The 25,220-nt window shown below is 45.4% G+C and overlaps 1 protein-coding gene across 2 annotated transcripts in view; it reads left to right on the forward strand.

The window, feature by feature from the left end:
* Positions 1–25,220, forward strand: part of PTPN18 (protein tyrosine phosphatase non-receptor type 18) — a 67,681-nt gene that overhangs the window by 12,559 nt on the left and 29,902 nt on the right. For both annotated transcript variants that reach the window (XM_077284160.1, XM_077284159.1), the window contains exons 2-3: positions 7,639–7,747; positions 14,525–14,601. In XM_077284160.1, the coding sequence (XP_077140275.1) occupies positions 7,639–7,747; positions 14,525–14,601 (186 nt within the window). The remainder of the gene's footprint in view (positions 1–7,638; positions 7,748–14,524; positions 14,602–25,220) is intronic.

Below are 25,220 nucleotides of genomic sequence, written 5' to 3' on the forward strand. Positions count from 1 at the left end.
GTGTGAAATTATGCAAAATTTACCTTTTTTCGCAGTTTTTTTTGTATGTTGTTCCAATACACAGAAAGAAAATAAACATGTGTAATTGCAATAATTTTCTGGGAGAAATACTTCATTTTCAGGAACAATTTTAAGGGTGCCAACACTTTTGGCCAAGTCTTTCGCTCTGAGGTTATGCCTTTTCTACACCTATAAATACATTAGTGGTAGCTGTCCTAGAACCAGGGCAGGGCTCACCACAATCTGACCTGTCTTCTTTGTTTAACCAAACTTTTATATATCATATATCTTTTTTTGCAATATTGAGTGACAAAACCTATGTAATTGCAGTAATATTCTGAGAAAAATGCTTCATTTACTCTAACAATTTGTAGGGTGCCAACACGTTCAGCCATGACCGTACTTGATATACCAGCCTAGTGTATACTGTTCTGACCGTGTCGCAAGATATTGTACACCACATCCAGTTATTTGATCACATTGTCCTGTTCTGCCTCATCTGTCAGTTTGTTCATTCTTATTTATCGTTGATACAAACCATATGGGAATACTCCACCCATCCGGCGCACTACACCACCGCATCATAATGCTATGCCAGATGATTACCAGTTATCGGTGCAGACATGTGACATAAATATTGCAATCCTTTATTATCACGTGCATGATGTAACCCAGGCTATAATTACCATGTTGCCTTTTTTACCAATTACACTCTCGGGAACCATTTGCACCTTTTTTCTGGAGGAAAAATTTTTGGAACCTTTTTTTTAGTTAACTTTCCTTAGTTTCGTCCATTTGTTCTGTTCGGCATATGGATGTTGTTGTAGGGTAATTCATCATTTGCGCCTTTATGAAATGTTACTAAACTTATTACTCCAGTACCTGGTGGAGTACAAATTCTGGAGAACTATTTTCTCTGCGCAGTTGAACACTAGCAACATTTTAAAGGATTGTGCAACGTTTTAGGCTAATTTTCCACAAAGAGTATTTGATGCATTTTTTTGTATTGCGCAAAAAACGCAGAGCATTACAGTTCCAGCAAAGTGGATAGAATTTCTGTAAGTCTCATGCCCACTGTGCTGTTTTTCCACGCTGCGGACACTGATCTGCGGTGCATTTTTTACATCCACAAGATTCCGATTTCTCTTATGGGAAACTTGTGCTTTACTTGTGGAATTTCCCCATAGACTGGAATGAGATGTGGAAAATCTGTAGATAAAAAAGTGAAAAATGCAATAAAATCTCATGAAACACGTGCATTAGTTTATTAATAACATTTTATCAAAGCGAAGGAAGAGTCCAAAGCAAAGAAGTTTTCTTTAACCTCTTAAGTACCGAGCCACTTTGTACGTTAATGACCGAGCCTCATTTTACAAAGTGTCACTTTATGAGGCAATAACTCTGGAACGCTTTATCATATTCCAGTGATTCTGAGAATCAGAATGAGAGTGATTCTGAGAATCAGAATGAGAGTGATTCTGAGTGTTTTTTTTTCATGACACATTGTACTTCATGTTAGTGGTACATTTTGGTGAAAATTATGTGCATTTATTTATGGAAATATCAAGAAATTGGCAACATTTTTTTTTTAAATTTCTCAATATTCAAATGATTAATTGTTACACCCTTAAACTAGACAGATATATTACACAAAATAGTTAATAAAAAGCATTTCCCACATGTCTTCTTTACATCTGCATCGTTTTTGAAACTTCAAATTTTGTTAGAAAGTTAGAAGGATTTATCAGCAATTTCTCATTTTACAGCAAAATTTACAAAACTAATTTTTTTTAAGGACCACATCACATTTGAAGTGAGTTTGGGGGGCCTATATGACAGAAAATACCCAGAAGTTACAAAATTTAAAAAACTGCACCCTTCAGAGTACTCAAAACCATATTCAAGAAGTTTATGACCCTGCTTCACAGGAATTAAAACAAGTGGAAGGAAAATGTTGCTTTAGCCCCAAATTTTTCATTTTCACAAGGGTAATATGATAAAATAGACAATACAATTTGTTGCGCAATTTCTTCTGAGTACACCGTTACCCCGTAAGTGGTGGAAACCTACTGGTGGAACACATACCAGTGCTCGGGAAGGGAATGAGCATCATTTAAATTTAGGAACACACATTTGGTTGAAATAGACTGCGTCACATTTGCAGGGCCTCTAAGGTGCCTAAACAGCAGGAGCCCCTCACAACTGACCGTATTTTGGAAACTACACTCCTTAACGATTTTATTCAGGGGTATAGTGAGTATGATGAACCCACAGGTACAACATAGAATTTATAGCATTAGGTTGTCATATTGAAAACGTCCAATTTTTTCACAAAAATTTTGATTTAGCCTCAAATTTTTACTTTTGCAAAAGGTAACACAAAAAAACAGGACCATATAGTTTGTTACCACTTTCTTCGGAGTGCGGCGATACTTCACATGTACACAAAAAGTTCTGTTTGGACAAATAGCCGGGAAGAAGTAACATTTTAATTTTAGAACAGAAATTCAAATGAAATAAACTGTAGGCACCATGTCGCATTTGCAGAGCCCCAGAGGTAGCAAACCAGCAGAAATACCTCACCTCACAGGTTAGCCCAGTTTGGAAATTAAACCCCTCAATTAATTCATCTAGGGGTGAGTTGAGTATTTTGAGCAATGGGGTGCTTCACAGAACTTTATAACATTTGGATGTGATAATAACCAAAAAATACATTTTTTTCTGTAAAATGTTATTTTAGAACCAAGTTTATCATTTTCACAAATGACAACAGGAGAAAATAGCCCGATAATGTTTTACTCAATTTCTCCCAAATGTGGCAATATCCCATATGTGGTCAAAAACTGCCATTTGTTACCATGGCAGGATCCAGAATGGAAAGAGCGCTTTTTGGAGCGTAAATGTTTCTGCACTAGGCTGTGTAACAACAATGCTGCAAAGCTGAGCATGTTCACAGAATAAAGCATATCCAGGGCTGATGTCACTCTCTTGTTTTTTTCTTTTCCATTTTTAAAGGTACTGGTTGTACAGCGTCTCTATAGCCCAATCAATCCCCATAGGAAGAACGGATGTGCCATGTGACACTGAATAACCCATCCTATTACAGAATACAGTATATAGGGAAGCTGTATACCACAGTTTTAGCAGGTATAATGGGTTTTATAATACCTGAATAAAATAATAAGAAAGCTCATTCTGTATGGACCAAGAACAGCTCGCGTGCTAGGTATCCACCAGGAACAGCTCGCATGCTACAGTAGGTATCCTCCAGGAACAGCTAACGTGCTAGGTATCCTCCAGGAACAGTTCGCATGCTAGGTATCCTCCAGGAACAGCTCGCGTGCTAGGTATCCTCCAGGAACAGCTCGCGTGCTAGGTATCCTCCAGGAACAGTTCGCATGCTAGGTATCCTCCAGGAACAGCTCGCGTGCTAGGTATCCTCCAGGAACAGCTCTCGTGCTAGGTATCCTCCAGGAACAGCTCGCGTGCTAGGTATCCTCCAGGAGCAGCTCGTGTGCTAGGTATCCTCCAGGAGCAGCTCGTGTGCTAGGTATCCTCCAGGAGCAGCTCGCATGCTAGGTATCCTCCAGGAACAGCTCGCATGTTAGGTATCCTCCAGGAACAGCTCGCGTGCTAGGTATCCCCAAGGAACAGCTCACATGCTAGGCATCCCCCAGGAACAGCTCGTGTGCTAGGTATCCTCCAGGAACAGATCGCGTGCTAGGTATCCTCCAGGAACAGCTCACGTGCTAGGTATCCTCCAGGAACAGCTTGCGTGCTAGGTATCCTCCAGGAACAGCTCGCGTGCTAGGTATCCTCCCAGGAATAGCTCGTGTGCTAGGTATCCTCCAGGAACAGCTCGCGTGCTAGGTATCCTCCAGGAACAGCTTACGTGCTAGGTATCCTCCAGGAACAGCTCGCGTGCTAGGTATCCTCCATGAAAACCTATGTCCAGGTCTATACCACCAAACAGTAGAAAGAATCAGCATGGCTGCTTTACATGGCATTGTGTGTTTTCACACAGTGACAGTTCAGTTACAGTGCCTTGCGAAAATATTTGGCTCTCTGGAACTTTTCAACCTTTTCTCACATATGCTTCAAACATAAAGATACCAAATGTAAATTTTTGGTGAAGAATCAACAACAAGTGGAACTTGTTCAACAACAAGATGAACAAAATTTATTGGTTATTTTATATTTTTGCGGAAATTCACAAACTACTGGTGGATGAATGAAATGCTGGGAGTGGAGCTTCAGTGACAAGCGGTGATCTGAATCTAGCAGTTCTCTGAATGCTGAGCTCTGTATAGCTCTTCCCAAACCACTGATTGTCAGCTTTTTGCCCATGTACAATATATACAGAAAGCTGCCAATCAATAGTGGGGTGGGTTATACACAGCTAATTTTACTTAAAATTGAAGCATATTGAAAGCCAAATTCACATATTGCATATTTGGGGCAATTTTTTTGCATGGATTTCTAAAGCAATTTTCTGCATTTAAAGTCTGTGCATATTTTTCTTGACTTAGTTCAGTTTTTTTGTTGTGCAATTGCACCAAAAAAAGTGTGACAAAATAATGCCTGGTGGATTTAAGGTTTTCGTTAAAATAAATGGGTCAAATCCACACACAAAAAAGGTGCGCTTCTGCAAAAAAAATAGATTTGCTGCAGATTTAAAAAAAAAATGCATTGTGTGGGTTCTGCACACACAAAAAAAATGCAGAATGTGGTTGACATTATTTTAAGACTGAAGCTATGTTCACACGTTGCGTTTTTGCTGTGTTTTTTTATGCAATGCTTAAGCTACGTTTCAAGATGCTTACAAAAAGCAGGTTTTGCTTATTTTTTGCTGCATTTTATTGCTGCATTTTCGTCAGGGTACATTTGTCTCTTGTGCATGCTGATAAAGTTTAGTGCATAAAAAATAATCAGATTCAACTTCATCAGGTTTTGGCATCAAAAACGCAACAAAACCTGATAATCTGCAATTTTTGCAGCATTTTTTGCACCATTCATTGCTTTCAATGGGTGAGAAACACTGCAAAAATGCTAAAAGAAGTGACATGTTGCATTTGGCAAAAACGTATCTCTTTGACAAAACAGTCAGGAAAAAAAACAAGGTGTGTGCAGGTGCTGCAAAACGCAGCTGAAAATTTGCATTAAAAAAAATTCTGAAAAAGAAACACTGCAAAAATGCAACGTGTGAACACAGCCTTACCCACTTTGCTGGCAAAATGTTGCAGAGTTTCTATTCAGAACATTCCTGCCAGGTGGGCAGTTTGAGAACCCAATGTATGGCTCCTACAGACATCCGTGGATCTCGAGCCGCTCATTGCTCTGTAATCTGCAAATTAAAAAAACAAAACGTCCATTTCATAGTTTAATAACTGCAAAGTTTCAGCTCTGCTGAGTTGATGATTTTATGCGATGTTCCTCATTGCAATGACTAAAGACAGCAGTCGGAAAAGCGTTCGCTTGTACTTCAGTTAATCACGGACTTGTGACTTTTTAAATATTTTTCTACAATAAAGAGTCATTTTATGAAGATTTGGATTCGGGAATTGTTCCTACCTCCCACAATGCACTGCTCTCTCACATCATACAAGAAATGAAAGTTCATTACAAATGAAGCAAAATGCTCCAAATAGAGAAGTGACTGCAAAACTTCCTCCAGCACTGTACCATAGGCAGGAAAAGGGCAAACAGGACATTCTGCAGCTTCTATGCACCAATTCATTACATTAGGTGACTTTCTGTTGAGTCTTTTGTTAGACCTGTTTTTTTCTTGCTTTTTTCTGCTGCTGTTTTAGGAAGGTTTCACACGTCAGTGGCTCCAGTACGTGAGGTGTCAGTTTTCTCACGTACCGGAGACACTGAGACACGTAGACACATTAAAATCAATGTGTCTCTGCACATGTCATTGATTTTTTGCGGACCGTGTGTCCATGTGCAAAACACGGAGACATGTCAGTGTTTGTGGGAGCGCACGGATCACACGGACCCATTAAAGTCAATGGGTCCGTGTAAAACACGTACCGCACACGGTACCCACCCATAGGGGTGGAGCCGCATATTCATCACTGTAATGAGCGGTACCACGTGACCGCTTATACAGGAAGAAGCAGCGGCGCTGAGAGGAAGCAGCGAGGGAGCCGGGTGAGTATATTATTTCCAGCGGGCGGGCGCACAGGGGGTGGGAGGGGGGTGGTGACAGGGATCTTTATTTTAAACACACAAAAAAAAAAAAAAAGATTTTTCATATATTCTCTCCAGCGAACGCTGCTGGAGAGAAGAAATGAATGGCGGCTTCAGCACCAGATGCAGGGGACAGCGCTTATCTCTAGCGCTGTCTCCTGCACGGTCCGTGTGGTACCCAGTCGGCACACGGGCGGCACACGGCTGCCGCACGTGTGCCACACTGATGTGCCACGTGAGCACACGGACACGGATAACTCCGGTACCGGAATTATCTGGACGTGTGGGACAGGCGTAAGTCTCTTTTTAGGATTTTAAAGGCCTGATTCATTGATGCATTTGAGCCTCTTTCACCTGTTTTTCCATTTATGCTAAATTCTTCTTTTAATTTGTACCTTTTTTGAAGCCTATTTTATGTGTTCAAGTCAACTGTTTTTCTTTATTTTTTGTGGAAGTGATTTTAGTTTTCCAGATTTTTAAGGTTGGATTAATTAATTGAGACTTTAAAAATTTGCAACGTTTGCACAAATATACTCCTTGTATACGACTGAATTTGTTTGTGCAAATTATGCGACATTTACCCTTTTGCACCTTTTTAAGGTAAAAAGAGTCATGTTCTCCTAAAAGACAAAAATAAAGATTTTCTTATAGCAGAATTCAGGAATCTTGTGCACCGATTTGTTGAATTTAGCACAAAAAAAAACCCAACAATGAATATCACAAGGAAAAAAAAAAGAAAAGTGACTTAGAAAATCTGTGCAGATTGCAGGTGTTTCTACTGCGTTTCCAGGCTGCGCAATATTGCATTTTTCTACATGTGCACAAAGGCAATACCACGTAGGACACATTACAAAGACTCTGGATCTTACATGTGTGGATTGTGTGACCAAAGTCAATCAAGGAGTCACGCAGTCTGAGAAGAAGCATCTTGCTTCCTAGTCACGGTTCTGCCCACTACCCTTTTTGTACCTTTTTTCTAGAATTAAAGTTTATTTTGAGATTTCTTCAGGGAAGTCTTCCCTCTGGGGTCAGAAGTACCAGAATTCGGTTTCTGCTCCCTTTCTCATACAAAGGTCATCATTAAGCTTTAACCCTTATTAATCAATGTTTCTCTTATATTGCTTGATATTTTTGGATGGTTATTGCCTTTTCTGCTGTAACACATGCAGGGATTTCCTAACAAACAGGCGACCGCCGCATGTGCTGCGCCTGTTGAACAGCTGCGAGACATGCAGCAGCGGGGACTAGAACATAGTATTCGAGCACGCCGAAGACACTCGTATAACTCGCAAACATGCTCGAATAACACCTTACCTGAGCACGCTCATCACTGGTAGCAGAGAAAGCTGTTAGTTCTGAATAGAATCCTCCCGCTCACTTTTACTAAAAATAATGCATTTATATAATTGGCTAAAATGACCTCTTTTGGTTTTTTTTTTTCAGGAAATCAAGTGTCGTGCTGCAGCCTTTCGACAAGATAGCAACTACTCTACGGAGGCTGGAGGATGCCAGGAAAACCTGAAAAAGAACAGGTACAAGGACATTCTGCCATGTGAGTATTATACAGAGGGCCTACTGCGGGACGCCATGTTTAGGAAGCCAGGAACACTGGGAAAGTATCTTGTGTGAACTGATTAATATTCATGAGATCTGCATTATATGCAAAATAATTAGTTCCACTTGAATTTGGAGCTGTCACCGTCTAATAAATGTCAATCTCTGAATCTGTTGTGTCGGGTTATAGCATGGTGACGGCACAGAGATAACCAATATGGCCACTTTACAGCTCTCTTAATGGTTCCTGCTGAGCTTTCGAGAATTTGCAGAAGAGTTTTTTTTCCTACAACTGATGAAACTGCGAAGATCAGTGTCACTTTCTGACTTTTGCTTATGGATGATCTGTTATTTTAGGGGCTTTTCTTTAACACACTCACGTCCAGCAAACAACGGCAGCAGCGTCAGAGGCTCCACTGTAGACAAGGAACGATTCTACCATTCAGCCTAACGATATGAGATATTTCCAAATGAATAGAATTATGCAAAGTTCTATGTTCCAGTTAAGGATCACAGATGATTCTACACTTTAGCACAGTGTTCTATAGTTTATGGCTTGTGAGATGTTGTAAAACTACAACTCCCAACATTCCCTAACGCCAGTGTATGTTTTTGTGCAGCGCAGTATGCCCATCCGGTGTTGTATAAGCAGAGACAGAGAAGTATTTTAACGTGAGCCTTGTCCTCTCCAATAGCTGCCTATGCAGAGCACACAAACAGATTACAAACTCATCTCACCTGCTGCCATCTTTACAAGCAGAGGCGGAGATGCAGAAGTTGAGCAGCGAATGACAACCGTACTGAACCCTGAGTACTGTACATCACTAACATCTGATTTTATGTTTTCACAGTTTCTAACCCTCGCTCGGGTTCAGGCTAAGGTTAAGCGTAGGGCTAGGGGAATAAAACAGTTACATAAATTATATTCGAAAAAAAAGGAGGTGTTTTAAAGAAATGTATTAAACAACTAAGAAGTCCAAGTTAAACTGTAATTAAATACAATATATGTGCTTGGAGTTTAATACTGGACAGGTGGAAAGGACTCAGGGAGTGAGAACGGTTCATGGATAAGGGGGCGCAAAATACTAGCCTTGCCCTGATCACTGGTAACCGACTCTACCAGTGCCACTACCTGACCCCCAATATTCACAATAGTTTGGAACCCGCAGGCTGGGGTCCTGTGAGTTAATAATTCGATATTTCTACTGTCACAGGCTAAAGACCACCGGTTGAATGCATAATTCAATATTTCTGATGTCACAATCTGGGGGTCTCTGGTTGAGTGCATAATTTGATATTTCTGCTGTCACTGGCTGGGGTCTCCGATTAAGTTAATAAAATTCGATATTTCTGCTGTCACAGGCTGGTGACCACCCGACTGAGTGCATAATTCGACATTTCTGCTGTCATAGTCTGGGGGTTTCGGATTGAGTGCATAATTTGATATTTCTGCTGTCATAGGTTGTGGGTCTCCAATTAAGTGCATAATTCGATATTTCTGCTGTCAGAGGCTGGGGACCCCCGATTGAGTGCATAATTCGATATTACTGCTGTCACAGGCTGGGGACCCCCGATTGAGTGCATAATTCGATATTTTTGCTGTCACAGGCTGGGGGTCTCCGATTGAGTGCATAATTGGATATTTCTGCTGTCACAGGCTGAGGACCACCGGTTGAGTGCATAATTCGATATTTCTGATGTCACAATCTGGGGGTCTCTGGTTGTGTTCATAATCTGATATTTCTGCTGTCACAGGCTGGGGACCCCCGATTGAGTGTGTAATTCGATATTTCTGCTGTCACAGGCTGGGGACCCCTGGTTGAGTTCATAATCCGATATTTCTGCTGTCACAGGATGGGGAATCCCGGTTGAGTGCATCTATATATATAAGAGGCATCGTGATTACTCGCTAATCCTGCCCCCTGCACAGTAGCTCCGCCCCCACATCATCACCACACAGAATCCCGTCCCCCACTCCATTACCACACACAGTCCCGCCCCAACCACATTACCACACACAATCCCGCCCCCTACCACATTACCACACATAATCTCGCCCCCCAACCCATTACCACACGCAATCCCGCCCCCCACCACATTACCACATAATCCTGCCCGCCCACCACATCACCACACATAATCCTGCCCCCCACCACATTACCACACATAATCCCGCCCCCACCATATTACCACACATAATCCCGCCCCCACCACATTACCACACATAATCCTGCCCCCCACCACATTACCACAGATAATCCCATCCCCCACCACATTACCACACATAATCCCGCCCCCACCACATTACCACACATAATCCTGCCCGCCCACCACATCACCACACATAATCCCGCCCGCCCACCACATCAACACACACAATCCCGCCCCACCACCACATTACCACACAAATCCCGCCCCCCACCACATTACCACACATAATTCCGCCCGCCCACCACATCACCACACATAATCCCGCCCCTCACCCCATTACCACACATAATCCCGCCCCCCACCCCATTACCACACACAATCCCACCCCCACCACATCACCACACATAATCCCGCCCCCCCACCACATCACACTAGCTAATCCCGCCCCCTGCAAGTAGCTCCACCCCCACCACATCACCACACATAATCCCGCCCCCACCACATTACCACACACAATCCCGCCCCCCACATTACCACACACAATCCCGCCCCCCACATTACCACACACAATCTGCACCACATCACCAAACACAATCTGGCCCCCCCACCACATTACCACACATAATCCCGCCCCCCACCACATCACCACAGTTAATCCCGCCCCCCACCACATCACCACACATAATCCCGCCCCCCCACCACATCACCACATATAATCCCACCCCCCCACATTACCAGTTATTCCCGCCCCCCACCACATTACCACACAATCCCGCCCCCACCACATTACCACACATAATCCCGCCCCCCACCACATTACCACACATAAGCCCATCACATCACCACACATAATCCTGCCCCCCCACGACATTACCACACATAATCCCGCCCCCACACCACATTACCACACATACTCCCACCCCTCCACCACACATAATCCCGCCCCCACCACATTACCACAGATAATCCCGCCCCCACCACATTACCACAGATAATCCCGCCCCCCACATTACCACAGATAATCCCCCCCACATTACCACACATAATCTCGCCCCCCACCACATCACCACACATTATCCCGCCCCTCCACCACATCACCACACATAATCCCGCCCCCACCACATTACCACAGATAATCCCATCCCCACACCACATCACCACACATTATCCCGCCCCCCACACATTACCACACATAATCCCGCCCCCCACATCACCAAACATAATCCCGCCCCCCCACGACATTACTACACACAAAACATCACCACACACAATACCGCCCCCCCCACGACATTACCAAACACAATCCCGCCCCCCCACCACATCACCACACACAATACCGCCCCCCCACCACATTACCACACGAGGTTCCATCCCCACACATTACCACACGAGGCTCCGTCCCCCTACATTGCCACAATAGGCTCCGTCCCCCCACATTACCACACGAGACTCCGTCCCCACACATTACCACACGAGGCTCCGTCCTAACACATTACCACACGAGGCTCCGTCCTAACACATTACCACACGAGGCTCCGTCCTCACATATTACCACACGAGGCTCCGTTCCCCCACATTACCACACGAGGCTCCGTCCACCCACATTACCACACGAGGCTCCGTCCCCACACATTACCACACGAGGCTCCGTCCCCCACATTACCACATGAGGCTCCGTCCCCACACATTACCACACGAGGCTCCGCCCCCACGCCTTACCACACGAGGCTGTCCCCACACATTACCACACGAGGCTCCGTCCCCCTATATTACCACAAGAGGCTCCGTCCCCCCACATTACCACACGAGGCTCCGTCCCCACACATTACCACACGAGGCTCCGTCCTAACACATTACCACACGAGGCTCCGTCCTCACATATTACCACACGAGGCTCCGTCCACCCACATTACCATACGAGGCTCCATCCCCACACATTACCATACGAGGCTCCTTCCCCACACATTACTATACGAGGCTCCATCCCCACACATTACCACACGAGGCTCCGCCCCCCCCACACAATACCACACGAGGCTGTCCCCACACATTACCACACGAGGCTCCGTCCCCCTACATTACCACACGAGGCTCCGTCCCCCCACATTACCACACGAGGCTCCGTCCCCCCACATTACCACACGAGGCTCCGTCCCCCTACATTGCCACAATAGGCTCCGTCCCCCCACATTACCACACGAGACTCCGTCCCCACACATTACCACACGAGGCTCCGTCCTAACACATTACCACACGAGGCTCCGTCCTCACATATTACCACACGAGGCTCCGTTCCCCCACATTACCACACGAGGCTCCGTCCACCCACATTACCACACGAGGCTCCGTCCCCACACATTACCACACGAGGCTCCGTCCCCCACATTACCACATGAGGCTCCGTCCCCACACATTACCACACGAGGCTCCGCCCCCACGCCTTACCACACGAGGCTGTCCCCACACATTACCACATGAGGCTCCGTCCCCCTATATTACCACAAGAGGCTCCGTCCCCCCACATTACCACACGAGGCTCCGTCCCCACACATTACCACACGAGGCTCCGTCCTAACACATTACCACACGAGGCTCCGTCCTCACATATTACCACACGAGGCTCCATTCCCCCCCATTACCACACGAGGCTCCGTCCACCCACATTACCATACGAGGCTCCATCCCCACACATTACCATACGAGGCTCCTTCCCCACACATTACTATACGAGGCTCCATCCCCACACATTACCACACAAATCCCGCCCCCCACCACATTACCACACATAATTCCGCCCGCCCACCACATCACCACACATAATCCCGCCCCCCACCCCATTACCACACACAATCCCACCCCCACCACATCACCACACATAATCCCGCCCCCCCACCACATCACACTAGCTAATCCCGCCCCTGCAAGTAGCTCCACCCCCACCACATCACCACACATAATCCCGCCCCCACCACATTACCACACACAATCCCGCCCCCCACATTACCACACACAATCCCGCCCCCCACATTACCACACACAATCTGCACCACATCACCAAACACAATCTGGCCCCCCCACCACATTACCACACATAATCCCGCCCCCCACCACATTACCACACATAAGCCCACCCCTATCACATCACCACACATAATCCTGCCCCCCCACGACATTACCACACATAATCCCGCCCCCACACCACATTACCACACATAATCCCACCCCTCCACCACACATAATCCCGCCCCCACCACATTACCACAGATAATCCCGCCCCCACCACATTACCACAGATAATCCCGCCCCCCACATTACCACAGATAATCCCCCCCACATTACCACACATAATCTCGCCCCCCACCACATCACCACACATTATCCCGCCCCTCCACCACATCACCACACATAATCCCGCCCCCACCACATTACTACAGATAATCCCATCCCCACACCACATCACCACACATTATCCCGCCCCCCACACATTACCACACATAATCCCGCCCCCCACATCACCAAACATAATCCCGCCCCCCCACGACATTGCTACACACAAAACATCACCACACACAATACCGCCCCCCCTACGACATTACCAAACACAATCCCGCCCCCCCACCACATCACCACACACAATACCGCCCCCCCCACCACATTACCACACGAGGTTCCATCCCCACACATTACCACACGAGGCTCCGTCCCCCTACATTGCCACAATAGGCTCCGTCCCCCCACATTACCACACGAGACTCCGTCCCCACACATTACCACACGAGGCTCCGTCCTAACACATTACCACACGAGGCTCCGTCCTCACATATTACCACACGAGGCTCCGTTCCCCCACATTACCACACGAGGCTCCGTCCACCCACATTACCACACGAGGCTCCGTCCCCACACATTACCACACGAGGCTCCGTCCCCCACATTACCACATGAGGCTCCGTCCCCACACATTACCACACGAGGCTCCGCCCCCACGCCTTACCACACGAGGCTGTCCCCACACATTACCACACGAGGCTCCGTCCCCCTATATTACCACAAGAGGCTCCGTCCCCCCACATTACCACACGAGGCTCCGTCCCCACACATTACCACACGAGGCTCCGTCCTAACACATTACCACACGAGGCTCCGTCCTCACATATTACCACACGAGGCTCCATTCCCCCCCATTACCACACGAGGCTCCGTCCACCCACATTACCATAGGAGGCTCCATCCCCACACATTACCATACGAGGCTCCTTCCCCACACATTACTATACGAGGCTCCATCCCCACACATTACCACACGAGGCTCCGCCCCCCCTACACAATACCACACGAGGCTGTCCCCACACATTACCACACGAGGCTCCGTCCCCCTACATTACCACACGAGGCTCCGTCCCCCCACATTACCACACGAGGCTCCGTCCCCCCACATTACCACACGAGGCTCCGTCCCCACACATTGCCACACGCAGCACTTCCTATGTAATTCAAGCACTTCAGCTAAGGTTATAGTACATTTAATTGCATAATCACCAGCAGTCTTAATTAGATAGCAATGAGTATGCCGAGCGTTAGCTGGCTGGAAACAGCTAGTAATTTGATATTTCTGCTGTTTTAGATGATCAGACGCGTGTTCCCGTCACATTACTTGCAGAGGACGCTGGATCTGATTACATTAATGCGAGCTTCATACAGGTAAACAGCTCAGGAGGATTTCTGTGATCTGTACATGTAGTACATCCATCCATATATCACCTGGCCGGACATTGATCTGAATGCATTGCAGCATTCAATGTCAGACCGAGTCAGCTAGGGCAGGAAAGGTTCCCTGTGATTCCGTAGCAATGTACAACATTTACTCCACTATCTGCACCATATACAATCCCATCCCTCACATAATCTACAGTGAGTACGGAAAGTATTCAGACCCCTTTAAATGTTTCACTCTTTGTTTCATTGCAGCCATTTGGTAAATTCAAAAAAGTTCATTGTTTCTCATTAATGTACACTCTGCACCCCATCTTGACTGTAAAAAACCAGAAATGTAATAATTTTTGCAAATGCATTAGAAAAGAAAAACAGAAATATCGCATGGTCATAAGTATTCAGACCCTTTGCTCAGTATTGAGTAGAAGCCCCCTTTGAGCTAGTACAGCCATGAGTCTTCTTGGGAATGATGCAACAAGTTTTTCACACCTGGATTAGGGGATCCTCTGCCATTCTTCCTTGCAGATCCTCTCCAGTTCCGTCAGGTTGGATGGTGAACGTTGGTGGACAGCCATTTTCAGGTCTCTCCAGAGATGCTCAATTGGGTTTAGGTCAGGGCTCTGGCTGGGCCAGTCAAGAATGGTCCTGAAGTTACTCATTTGTTATTTTAGCTGTGTGCTTAGGGTCATTGTTACATAGTTACATAGTTATTAAGGTTGAAGGAAGACTTTAAGTCCATCTAGTTCAACCCATAGCCTAACCTAACATGCCCTAACATGTTGATCCAGAGGAAGGCAAAAAAAAAACATGTGGCAAAGAGTAAGCTCCACCTTGGGGAAAAAAATTCCTTCCCGACTCCACATACGGCAATCAGACTAGTTCCCTGGATCAACGCCCTATCAAGGAATCTAGTGTATATACCCTGTAACATTATACTTTTCCAGAAAGGTATCCAATCCCCTCTTAAATTTAAGTAAAGAATCACTCATTACAACATCATACGGCAGAGAGTTCCATAGTCTCACTGCTCTTACAGTAAAGAATCCGCGTCTGTTATTATGCTTAAACCTTCTTTCCTCCAGACGTAGAGGATGCCCCCTTGTCCCTGTCTCAGGTCTTTGTACTGTCCCCTCATATATTTATACATTAACATAAGATCACCCCTTAGCCTTCGTTTTTCCAAACTAAATAGCCCCAAGTGTAATAACCTATCGTGGTATTGCAGACCCCCAGTCCTCGAATAACCTTGGTCGCTCTTCTCTGCACCTGCTCCAGTTCAGCTATGTCTTTCTTATACACCGGAGACCAGAACTGTGCACAGTATTCTAAGTGTGGTCGAACTAGTGACTTGTATAGAGGTAAAATTATGTTCTCCTCATGAGCATCTATGCCTCTTTTAATGAATCCCATTATTTTATTTGCCTTTGTAGCAGCTGCCTGACACTGGCCACTGAATATGAGTTTGTCATCCACCCAGGTCTTTTTCATTGACGGTTTTGCCCAGAGTTTTAGAATTAAGCATATAGTTATACATCTTATTACTTCTACCCAAGTGCATGACCTTACATTTATCCCAATTAAAGCTCATTTGCCATTCATCAGCCCAAGCTTCTAGTTTACATAAATCATCCTGTAATATAAAATTGTCCTCCCCTGTATTGATTACCCTGCAGAGTTTAGTGTCATCTGCAAATATTGAAATTCTACTCTGAATGCCCCCTACAAGGTCATTAAGACATGTTAAAAAGAAGAGGGCCCAATACTGACCCCTGTGGTACCCCACTGCTAACCGCGACCCAGTCCGAGTGTGCTCCATTAATAACCACCCTTTGTTTCCTATCCCTGAGCCAGCTCTCAATCCACTTACACATATTTTCCCCTATCCCCATTATTCTCATTTTATGTAACAACCTTTTGTGTGGCACCGTATCAAAAGCTTTTGAAAAGTCCATATACACTACATCCACTGGGCTCCCTTGGTCCAGTCCGGAACTTACCTCTTCATAGAAGCTGATCAAATTAGTCTGACATGAACGGTCCCTAGTAAACCCGTGCTGATACTGGGTCATGAGATTATTCCTCTTCAGATACTCCAGTATAGCATCCCTTAGAAAGCCCTCCAGGATTTTACCCACAGTAGAGGTTAAGCTTACTGGCCTATAATTACCGAGTTCAGTTTTTGTCCCCTTTTTGAATATTGGCACCACATTTGCTATACGCCAGTCCTGTGGTACAGACCCTGTTATTATGGAGTATTTAGAGATTAAAAATAATGGTCTATCAATGACTGTACTTAATTCCTGCAGTACTCGAGGGTGTATCTCATCCGGGCCTGGAGATTTGTCAATTTTAGTGATTTTTAGACGCCGGCGTACTTCCTGCTGGGTTAAGCAGGTGACATTTAATTGGGAATTTTTATCACTGATCATATTGGCTGCCATGGGATTTTCTTTTGTAAATACTGATGAAAAAAAGTCATTTAGCATATTGGCTTTTTCCTCATCCTCATCCACCATTGCACCCAGACTATTTTTAAGGGGGCCAACACTATCATTTTTTAATTTCTTATTATTTATGTAGTTAAAGAATATTTTGGGATTATTTTTACTCTCTCTGGCAATGAGTCTCTCTGTCTCAATCTTTGCTGCCTTGATTTGCTTTTTACAGAATCACTACCTACTTCCTTTAATTCTCTAAATGCATTCTTTTTTGTCACTTATTGCGCCCCTTACAGCTCTATTTAGCCATATTGGTTTCCTCCTATTTCTAATATGTTTATTCCCATACGGTATATACTGTGCACAGGTCCTATCCAGGATGCTAATAAACGTCTCCCATTTTCTTTGTGTATTTTTATGTCTCAGGATATCGTCCCATTTAATTGCACCAAGATCCTCTCTCATCCGTTGGAAATTTGCCCTCCTGAAGTTTAGTGTCCTTGTCACCACTCTACTACACATCTTATTAAAGGATACACGAAAACTTATTGTTTTGTGATCACTATTCCCCAAGTGACCCCCAACCCTTATATTTGCTATGCGGTCTGGCCTGTTGGTTAATATTAGGTCTAGCAGTGCCCCCCTGAACCAGTTGTAAAAGGTAATTGTCTCTCATAGTTGTCAAAAACCGATTACCTTTGCTGGAACTGCAGGTTTCTGTTCCCCAATCTATTTCAGGGTAGTTGAAGTCCCCCATAATAATGACTTCTCCTTGAGTCGCAGCTTCATCTATTTGCTTTACGAGGATATTCTCCATTGCTTCCATTATTTTTGGAGATTTATAACAAACCCCTATCAGTAATTTATTATTTTTTCCCCCTCCCCTTATCTCCACCCACAGGGACTCTACATTTTCATTAAATTCACCTATATTATCACGCAGGATGGGTTTTAAGGACGATTTTACATATAGACACACCCCACCCCCTCGCTTATCTGTACGGTCATTTCTGAACAGGCTATAGCCCTGCAAGTTAACAGCCCAGTCATGGCTCTCATCCAGCCATGTTTCAGATATCCCCACCATGTCATAATTATGCTCCAACAACATTAGTTCTAATTCGTCCATTTTGTTGGCGAGGCTTCTGGCATTAGTATACATGCACTTGATGTTCCTCTCTGTACCTCTATTCTTTCTTAAATTATTAACTGTTCTAACCCCACCTCCTATGCCACCGCCACCCCCAACTTCCTTATTTGTGCCCAGGTCTCTGCACTATCTTCCCCTCCTATAAATTGAATACCCTCCCCCCAATCCCTAGTTTAAACACTCCTCCAACCTTCTAGACATTTTCTCCCCCAGCACAGCTGCACCTTCCCCATTGAGATGCAGCCCGTCCCTAGCGTAGAGCCTGTAGCCAACTGAGAAGTCAGCCCAGTTCTGCAGGAACCCAAACCCCTCCTTCCTACACCAATTCTTGAGCCACTTATTAACCTCCCTAATCTCCCGTTGCCTCTCTGGCGTGGCACGTGGTACAGGCAGTATTTTGGAAAATACCACGTTGGAGGTCCTTGCTTTCAGCTTGCAGCCTAATTCCCTGAAATCATCTTTAAGGACCTTCCACCTACCTCTAACTCTGTCATTTGTGCCAATGTGCACCATGACCGCTGGGTTCTCACCAGCCCCTCCCAGTAATCTGTCCACCCGATCAGCGATGAGTCGGACTCGAGCGCCAGGTAGGCAGCACACCGTTCGACGATCCCTGTCTTTGTGACAGATTGCCCTATCTGTTCCCCTAATAATTGAGTCCCCCACTACCAGTACCTGTCTGGCCTGGCCTGCCCTGCTCTCCTATTTCCCTCCTTACTGGAGCAGTCACTCCTCCGGCTTTCAGAGGACATTCCTGGCTGCAGCAGTGCTACCCCTGTACTGGCATCCCCCTCATCCGCCAACTTAGCAAACTTGTTAGGGTGTGCCAGATCAGGACTAGCCTCCCAGGCACTCTTCCCTCTACCCCGCTTCCTAAATGTCACCCAGCTTGCTACTTCACTGTCCTGCAGCTCCGTCCTACCATCCCCCCCCTCATCTATCCCATTGAGCGTCTGCTCAGAGAGCATAAGACTCCTTTCCATGTTGTCAATGGATCTCAGTGTTGCCAGCTGCACATTTAGATCCAGAATCTGGGCTTCCAAATGCTCAACGTGCTCACATCTCGCACAGCAGTATGCACCCTCGACCGGCTGATCAAGGATTGCATACATGTGGCAAGATGTGCACTGGATGGCATTAACAATAGTGGAGCACATTTCCTAATGGGGATTGCACCACACAGAAACGTTAAATAAAAAATAAATACAAAGTATTAATAAAAAACAGACAGCAATTCCTCCCTTGAAAACTCCCTGATTCCAAAGTCACTGAATCACAAGTCACACTTACCGCCGTTCACACTTACGCTCAGGTCACACTCAGCTCGCTCACACTCGCTATACTGAAGATTTATAGATTTTTTTTTTTTCCTCTCTATTTCCCCTCAACAGCAATCCACCTTGCTGTTCAAATGCACTTCCAAAAAGGCTGTCTTGTTGAAAGGTGAACCTTCGGCCAAGTCTGAGGTCCAGAGCACTCTGGAAGAGGTTTTCATCCAGGATATCTCTGTACTTGGCCGCATTCATGTTTTCTTCAATTACAACCAGTCATCCTGTCCCTGCAGCTGAAAAACCCCCCATAGCATGATGCTGCCACCACCATGTTTCACTGTTGGGATTGTATTGGGCAAGTGATGAGCAGTGCCTGGTTTTCTCCACACATACCGCTTAGAATTATCACCAAAAAGTTCTATCTCCGTCTCATCAGACCAGAGAATCTTATTTTTCATAGTCTGGGAGTCCTTCATGTGGTTTTTTAGCAAACTCTAGGCGGACTTTCATATGTCTGTCACTGAGGAGAGGATTCTGTCAGGCCACTGCGCCATAAAGGCCCGACTGGCGGAGGGCTGCAGTGATAGTTGACTTTGTGGAACTTTCTCCCATCTCCCTACTGCATATCTGATCTTTGGGTTCTTCTTTACCTCTCACCAAGGCGCTTCTCCCACGATTGCTCAGTTTGGCTGGACGGCCAGGTCTAGGAAGACTTCTGGTTGTCCTAAACTTCTTCCATTTAAGGATTATGGAGGCCACTGTCCTCTTAGGTAACTTTGATTACTTCAGAAATTCTGTTGTAACCTTGGCCAGATCTGTGCTTTGCCACAATTCTGTCTCTGAACTCCTTGGCCAGTTCATTTGACTCAAGCTCACATAAACTAATACCTAAAATTTTTAAGCTTTATTAAATACAAAACGACAAACAACACTTAAAGGCACCGGGCCTGCACAAACTTTTGATTTGGTGCTCCTACATATACAAATCCCTATAAGGCCCTAGCGGACCCTAATACACCCTTCCTTACAGCGGAGGTTGGCACCCTAGCTTGAACGCAAATTGGCGCCCCCTCTCACCGATGGCTTACCCTAAATGCACCCTGCTGTTCCCTATAAAGGTATATAGTGCAGACGGTAAAAAATCTTAATCAACATAACAATTGTGCCCCGGTGATTGGAAGGACAAGGGAGAAAAAAAGGGGAAGGTGAACCCGATGAAGTGATTAACACTAGATAACAACCTGCTTTTCATCAGGAGCCCTACAAAGACGGTAACACTCAAATCAAAACAAAAACTCAGAAAACCAAAACGATAAAAACCGGATAAATCTGAACTTGATACAGTGATGGGGGTGGCACGATAAAGCCTAACATGGTCCTCCCTCTACTCACCCTTATCAAACCATCCCTACCTGACTGCGGAGGTTGGCACCCTAAATAAATATGCAATGTGAAGCCCCCGCTCTCGTCGACTCACCCTCACTTTCCCTAAGAATTATCCCTCTCTGCTCTCAAGCAAGAAAAAGGATAGAAGAGCAAGAAGGAAAAACCAAAAAGTGAAGGAAATAAATTTAGTGGGTGATAGGGACGAATAGTGATTCAGGATCCCACAAACAAATAATGGTGCACTCAGGGATTATACGCCTAATAATATCTATTGTATATCATGAAAGCAGGGCAGAAGATACAGCATGCTTAATGAAATAATAAACCGAAGAGACCAGTGATATACTCATGGGCAATTCACTGTCCTTTGTAAGGTCTCCTCCTTATAGTATGCTCATCATTAAAGCGGCAAAGACTATTTAAATTGCACCAATTCCCCTATTGCACTCTCCCCAATACAATACACAATAGTAGTGGAATACTAACTGAAGTCCGAATGGTATATACATGCCTCTGAATCACAATCCCACAAACGGATATTGGTGCACTCAGGGGTTATATCCCTCATAATATCTATTTATATATCAAAGCAGCAAATAAAGGATACAGCATGCTTAATAGATCGATCACCAAAAGAGACCAGTGACATACTTATAAACTCACTGTACTTTTTAAGGTCCCCTCCTGGTAGTATGCTCATAAATGGAGCCGCAAAAAGATTGCACCAATTCCCTTATTGCACTCTCCCCAAAACAGTAAACAATTGTAGTGGGATCTTATCTGAAATCCGGATGGTATATAAATGCCTCAACGCATTTCCCTTCCAGTTCATCAGAACGCGTTTTCCAGTTCATCAGGAGGCAGATGGATGAGCCGATGTCCAGAGATGAAAAGACAAATGGCCGTCAAAACATCCTATTTGCATACTACCAGGAGGGGACCTTAAAAAGTACAGTGAGTTTATAAGTATGTCACTGGTCTCTTTTGGTGATTGATCTATTAAACATGCTGTATCCTTTATTTGCTGCTTTGATATATAAATAGATATTATGAGGGATATAACCCCTGAGTGCACTAATATCCGTTTGTAGGATTGTGTCCTAGTATGTCACTGGTCTCTTCGGTTGATTATTTCATTAAGCATGCTGTATCTTCTGCCCTGCTTTCATGATATACAATCAGGGGTGGATTAAGGGTAGCCAGGGCTCCGGGCTGTTCAGACACTATGGGCCCCCCCGGTCATGTGACGGGGTCATGCGACGGGGTCATGCGACGGGGTAATGTGTGTCATGTTACAAAGATTTTGTAAGCCGCCACCATAACACGGTAGACACTTTTGGCCGGGCCCTACTCTACTGTAACCTATTAAATATTTGTTAAAATATGCAATACAATTTAGGTATATTATGATTTATTTTTCAATTTTTAAAATGACCAATATCACATACAAGGAACAAATACCACCGCACCATGACCAGACCACATATTACAACCACAGTGATCGAATAATATCACATACAAGGAACAAATACCACCGCACCATGTCAAGACCACATATTACCACCACTTGGTGACCAAATAGCACATTCAAGGGACAAATACCACAACACCATTTCCAGACCACATATTACCACCACATAGTGACTGAATACTACAATACTGATTAGTAATAAAAAAAACAAACACAATACTATCACCATAAGTGCCAGTATTCACAGGAGATGTGTACTTAGTATGCAGTGTCTGTGTAGAGGTTATACAGCGATCACTGGTGACATTATACACAGGACCTCTGTATATAGTATACAGTGTATAGTGTCAGTGTATAGTTAACACTGACTCACCAGTGACGTCTCTAGGTGAAGTCCTTCATCTTTCATCCAGCACAGACCGCCATCATTTCTTCCAGCCAGGACTTGTCTCTGCAGGAAATAACACAGTTATCTCGAGCTCTGTTTGCAGAACACATTATTTAATTTGTCACAACTTCTACATTACACCACATGAAGAAAAAAAGGCGATATAGTGTCACTCTGCACAGTAACAGGACCGCCCCCCCCCCCATTTAAAACAGTATACTCAAAAAATAAAATAAATACATCACTGCAGTAATAATATCCCTTAATTAGCCCCTATGGTAATAATATTCCCCATCCTGGCCCCGTTTATCTCATTCCTGGCTCCAGCCATATGTTCTCGCATCCTGCCCTCATGAGTATCCATTCTACCCCATATGATCTCCCCATCCTGCCCCATCTGTCTCCATCGTATCCATCCTGCCCGATGATCCAATCCTGCCCCCATGTCTTTCATTCTGTCCCGTGTCTCCAATCATGCCCCGTATCTACATTATTATTATTATTATTATTGTTTATTTATATAGCACCATTGATTCCATGGTGCTGTACATGAGAAGGGTTTACATACAAATTACAGATATCACTTACAGTAAGCAAACTAACAATGACAGACTGATACAGAGGAGAGAGGACCCTGCCCTTGCGGGCTTACATTCTGCAGGATTATGGGGAAGGAGACAGTAGGTTGGGGGTTGCAGGAGCTCCGGTGTTGGTGAGGCGGTAGCTTCGGTAGTGATGAGGAGGCAGCGGGGTCAGTGCAGGCTGTAGGCTTTCCTGAAGAGATGAGTTTTCAGGTTCCGTCTGAAGGATCCGAATGTGGTTGATAGTCGGACGTGTTGGGGCAGAGAGTTCCAGAGGATGGGGGATATTCGGGAGAAGTCTTGGAGGCGATTGGATGAGGAGTGAATAAGTGTGGAGGAGAGAAGGAGGTCTTGGGAGGACCGGAGATTACGTGAGGGAAGATATGGGGAGATTAGTTCAGAGATATATGGAGGAGACAGGTTATGGATGGCTTTGTAGGTCAGTATTAGTAATTTGAACTGGATACGCTGAGGGAATGGGAGCCAGTGAAGAGATTTGCAGAGGGGGGAAGTGGAGGAGTAACGAGGAGAGAGATGGATTAGTCGGGCAGCAGAGTTAAGGATGGACTGGAGAGGTGCAAGGGTGTTAGCAGGGAGGCCGCAGAAAAGGATGTTGCAGTAGTCAAGGCGGGAGATGATGAGGGCATGCACAAGCATTTTAGTAGATTGAAGGTTGAGGAAAGGACGGATTCTGGAGATATTTTTGAGCTGGAGGCGACAGGAGGTGGAAAGAGCTTGGATGTGCGGTTTGAAGGACAGGTCAGAGTCGAAGGTTACTCCGAGGCAGCGGACTTCTGGTACGGGGGAAAGCATTATGTCATTGATTGCGATAGATAGGTCAGGTAAGGAAGATCTGTGGGATGGAGGAAAGATGATGAGTTCAGATTTGTCCACATTGAGTTTGAGGAAGTGAGAGAAGAAGGAGGATATGGCTGATAGGCACTCTGGGATTCGGGACAGCAGAGCAGTGACGTCTGGGCCAGAGAGGTAGATCTGAGTGTCATCAGCATAGAGGTGGTACTGGAATCCATGGGACTTTATGAGTTGTCCCAAGCCAAGTGTATAGATTGAGAAGAGTAGGGGTCCTAGAACAGAGCCTTGGGGGACTCCAACAGAGAGAGGGTGGGATGAGGAGGTAGTGTGGGAGTGGGAGACGCTGAATGTGCGGTTGGAAAGGTACGAGGCGATCCAGGATAGGGTGAGGTCTTTGATGCCAGGAGGAGGAGAGGATCTGTAGTAGGAGGCAGTGGTCAACTGTGTCGAAACAGAGGACAGGTCTAGAAGGAGGAGTACAGAGTATTGTCCAGTAGCTTTGGCGGTAAGTAGGTTGTTAGTGATTTTGGTCAGGGCAGTCTCAGTTGAGTGATGGGGGCGGAAACCAGATTGTAGATTGTCGAACAACAAGTTAAATGAGAGGTGGGAGGAAAGTTCAGTGTGGGCGTGCTGCTCCAGGAGTTTGGAAGCGAATGGGAGCAGCGATATTGGGCGATAGTTGGACATAGCAGTTGGATCGAGGGTTGGCTTTTTAAGGATAGGCGTGATTGTGGCATGTTTGAACGCAGAAGGGAAGGTGCCAGAAGTTAGTGATAGGTTGAACAGGTGGGTTAGGGATGGGATAAGTGTGGTGGTGAGGTTGGTGAGGAGGTGGGATGGGGTGGGGTCAAGCGCACAGGTGGTGAGGTGCAATTTGGAGAGGAGACAATTAAGCCCCCCTTCAGTGATGTTGGATAGGGAGGTTATGGGGTTTGGGCATTGGTCTGGTATACAAAGGGGTTGTGGTGGTTGAACAATAAGACTTGCTTTGGCTGGTCGATCTTATTTTTAAAGTGTGTGGCAAAGTCCTCAGCAGAGATGAGGGAGGTTGGAGGGGGCAGTGGGGGGCGGAGGAGGGAGTTAAAGGTTTTGAATAACTGTTTGGGGTT

Source organism: Ranitomeya variabilis, chromosome 2 (genome assembly GCF_051348905.1).
Source record: "Ranitomeya variabilis isolate aRanVar5 chromosome 2, aRanVar5.hap1, whole genome shotgun sequence".
In the NCBI taxonomy this organism is placed as follows: Eukaryota; Metazoa; Chordata; class Amphibia; order Anura; family Dendrobatidae; genus Ranitomeya; species Ranitomeya variabilis.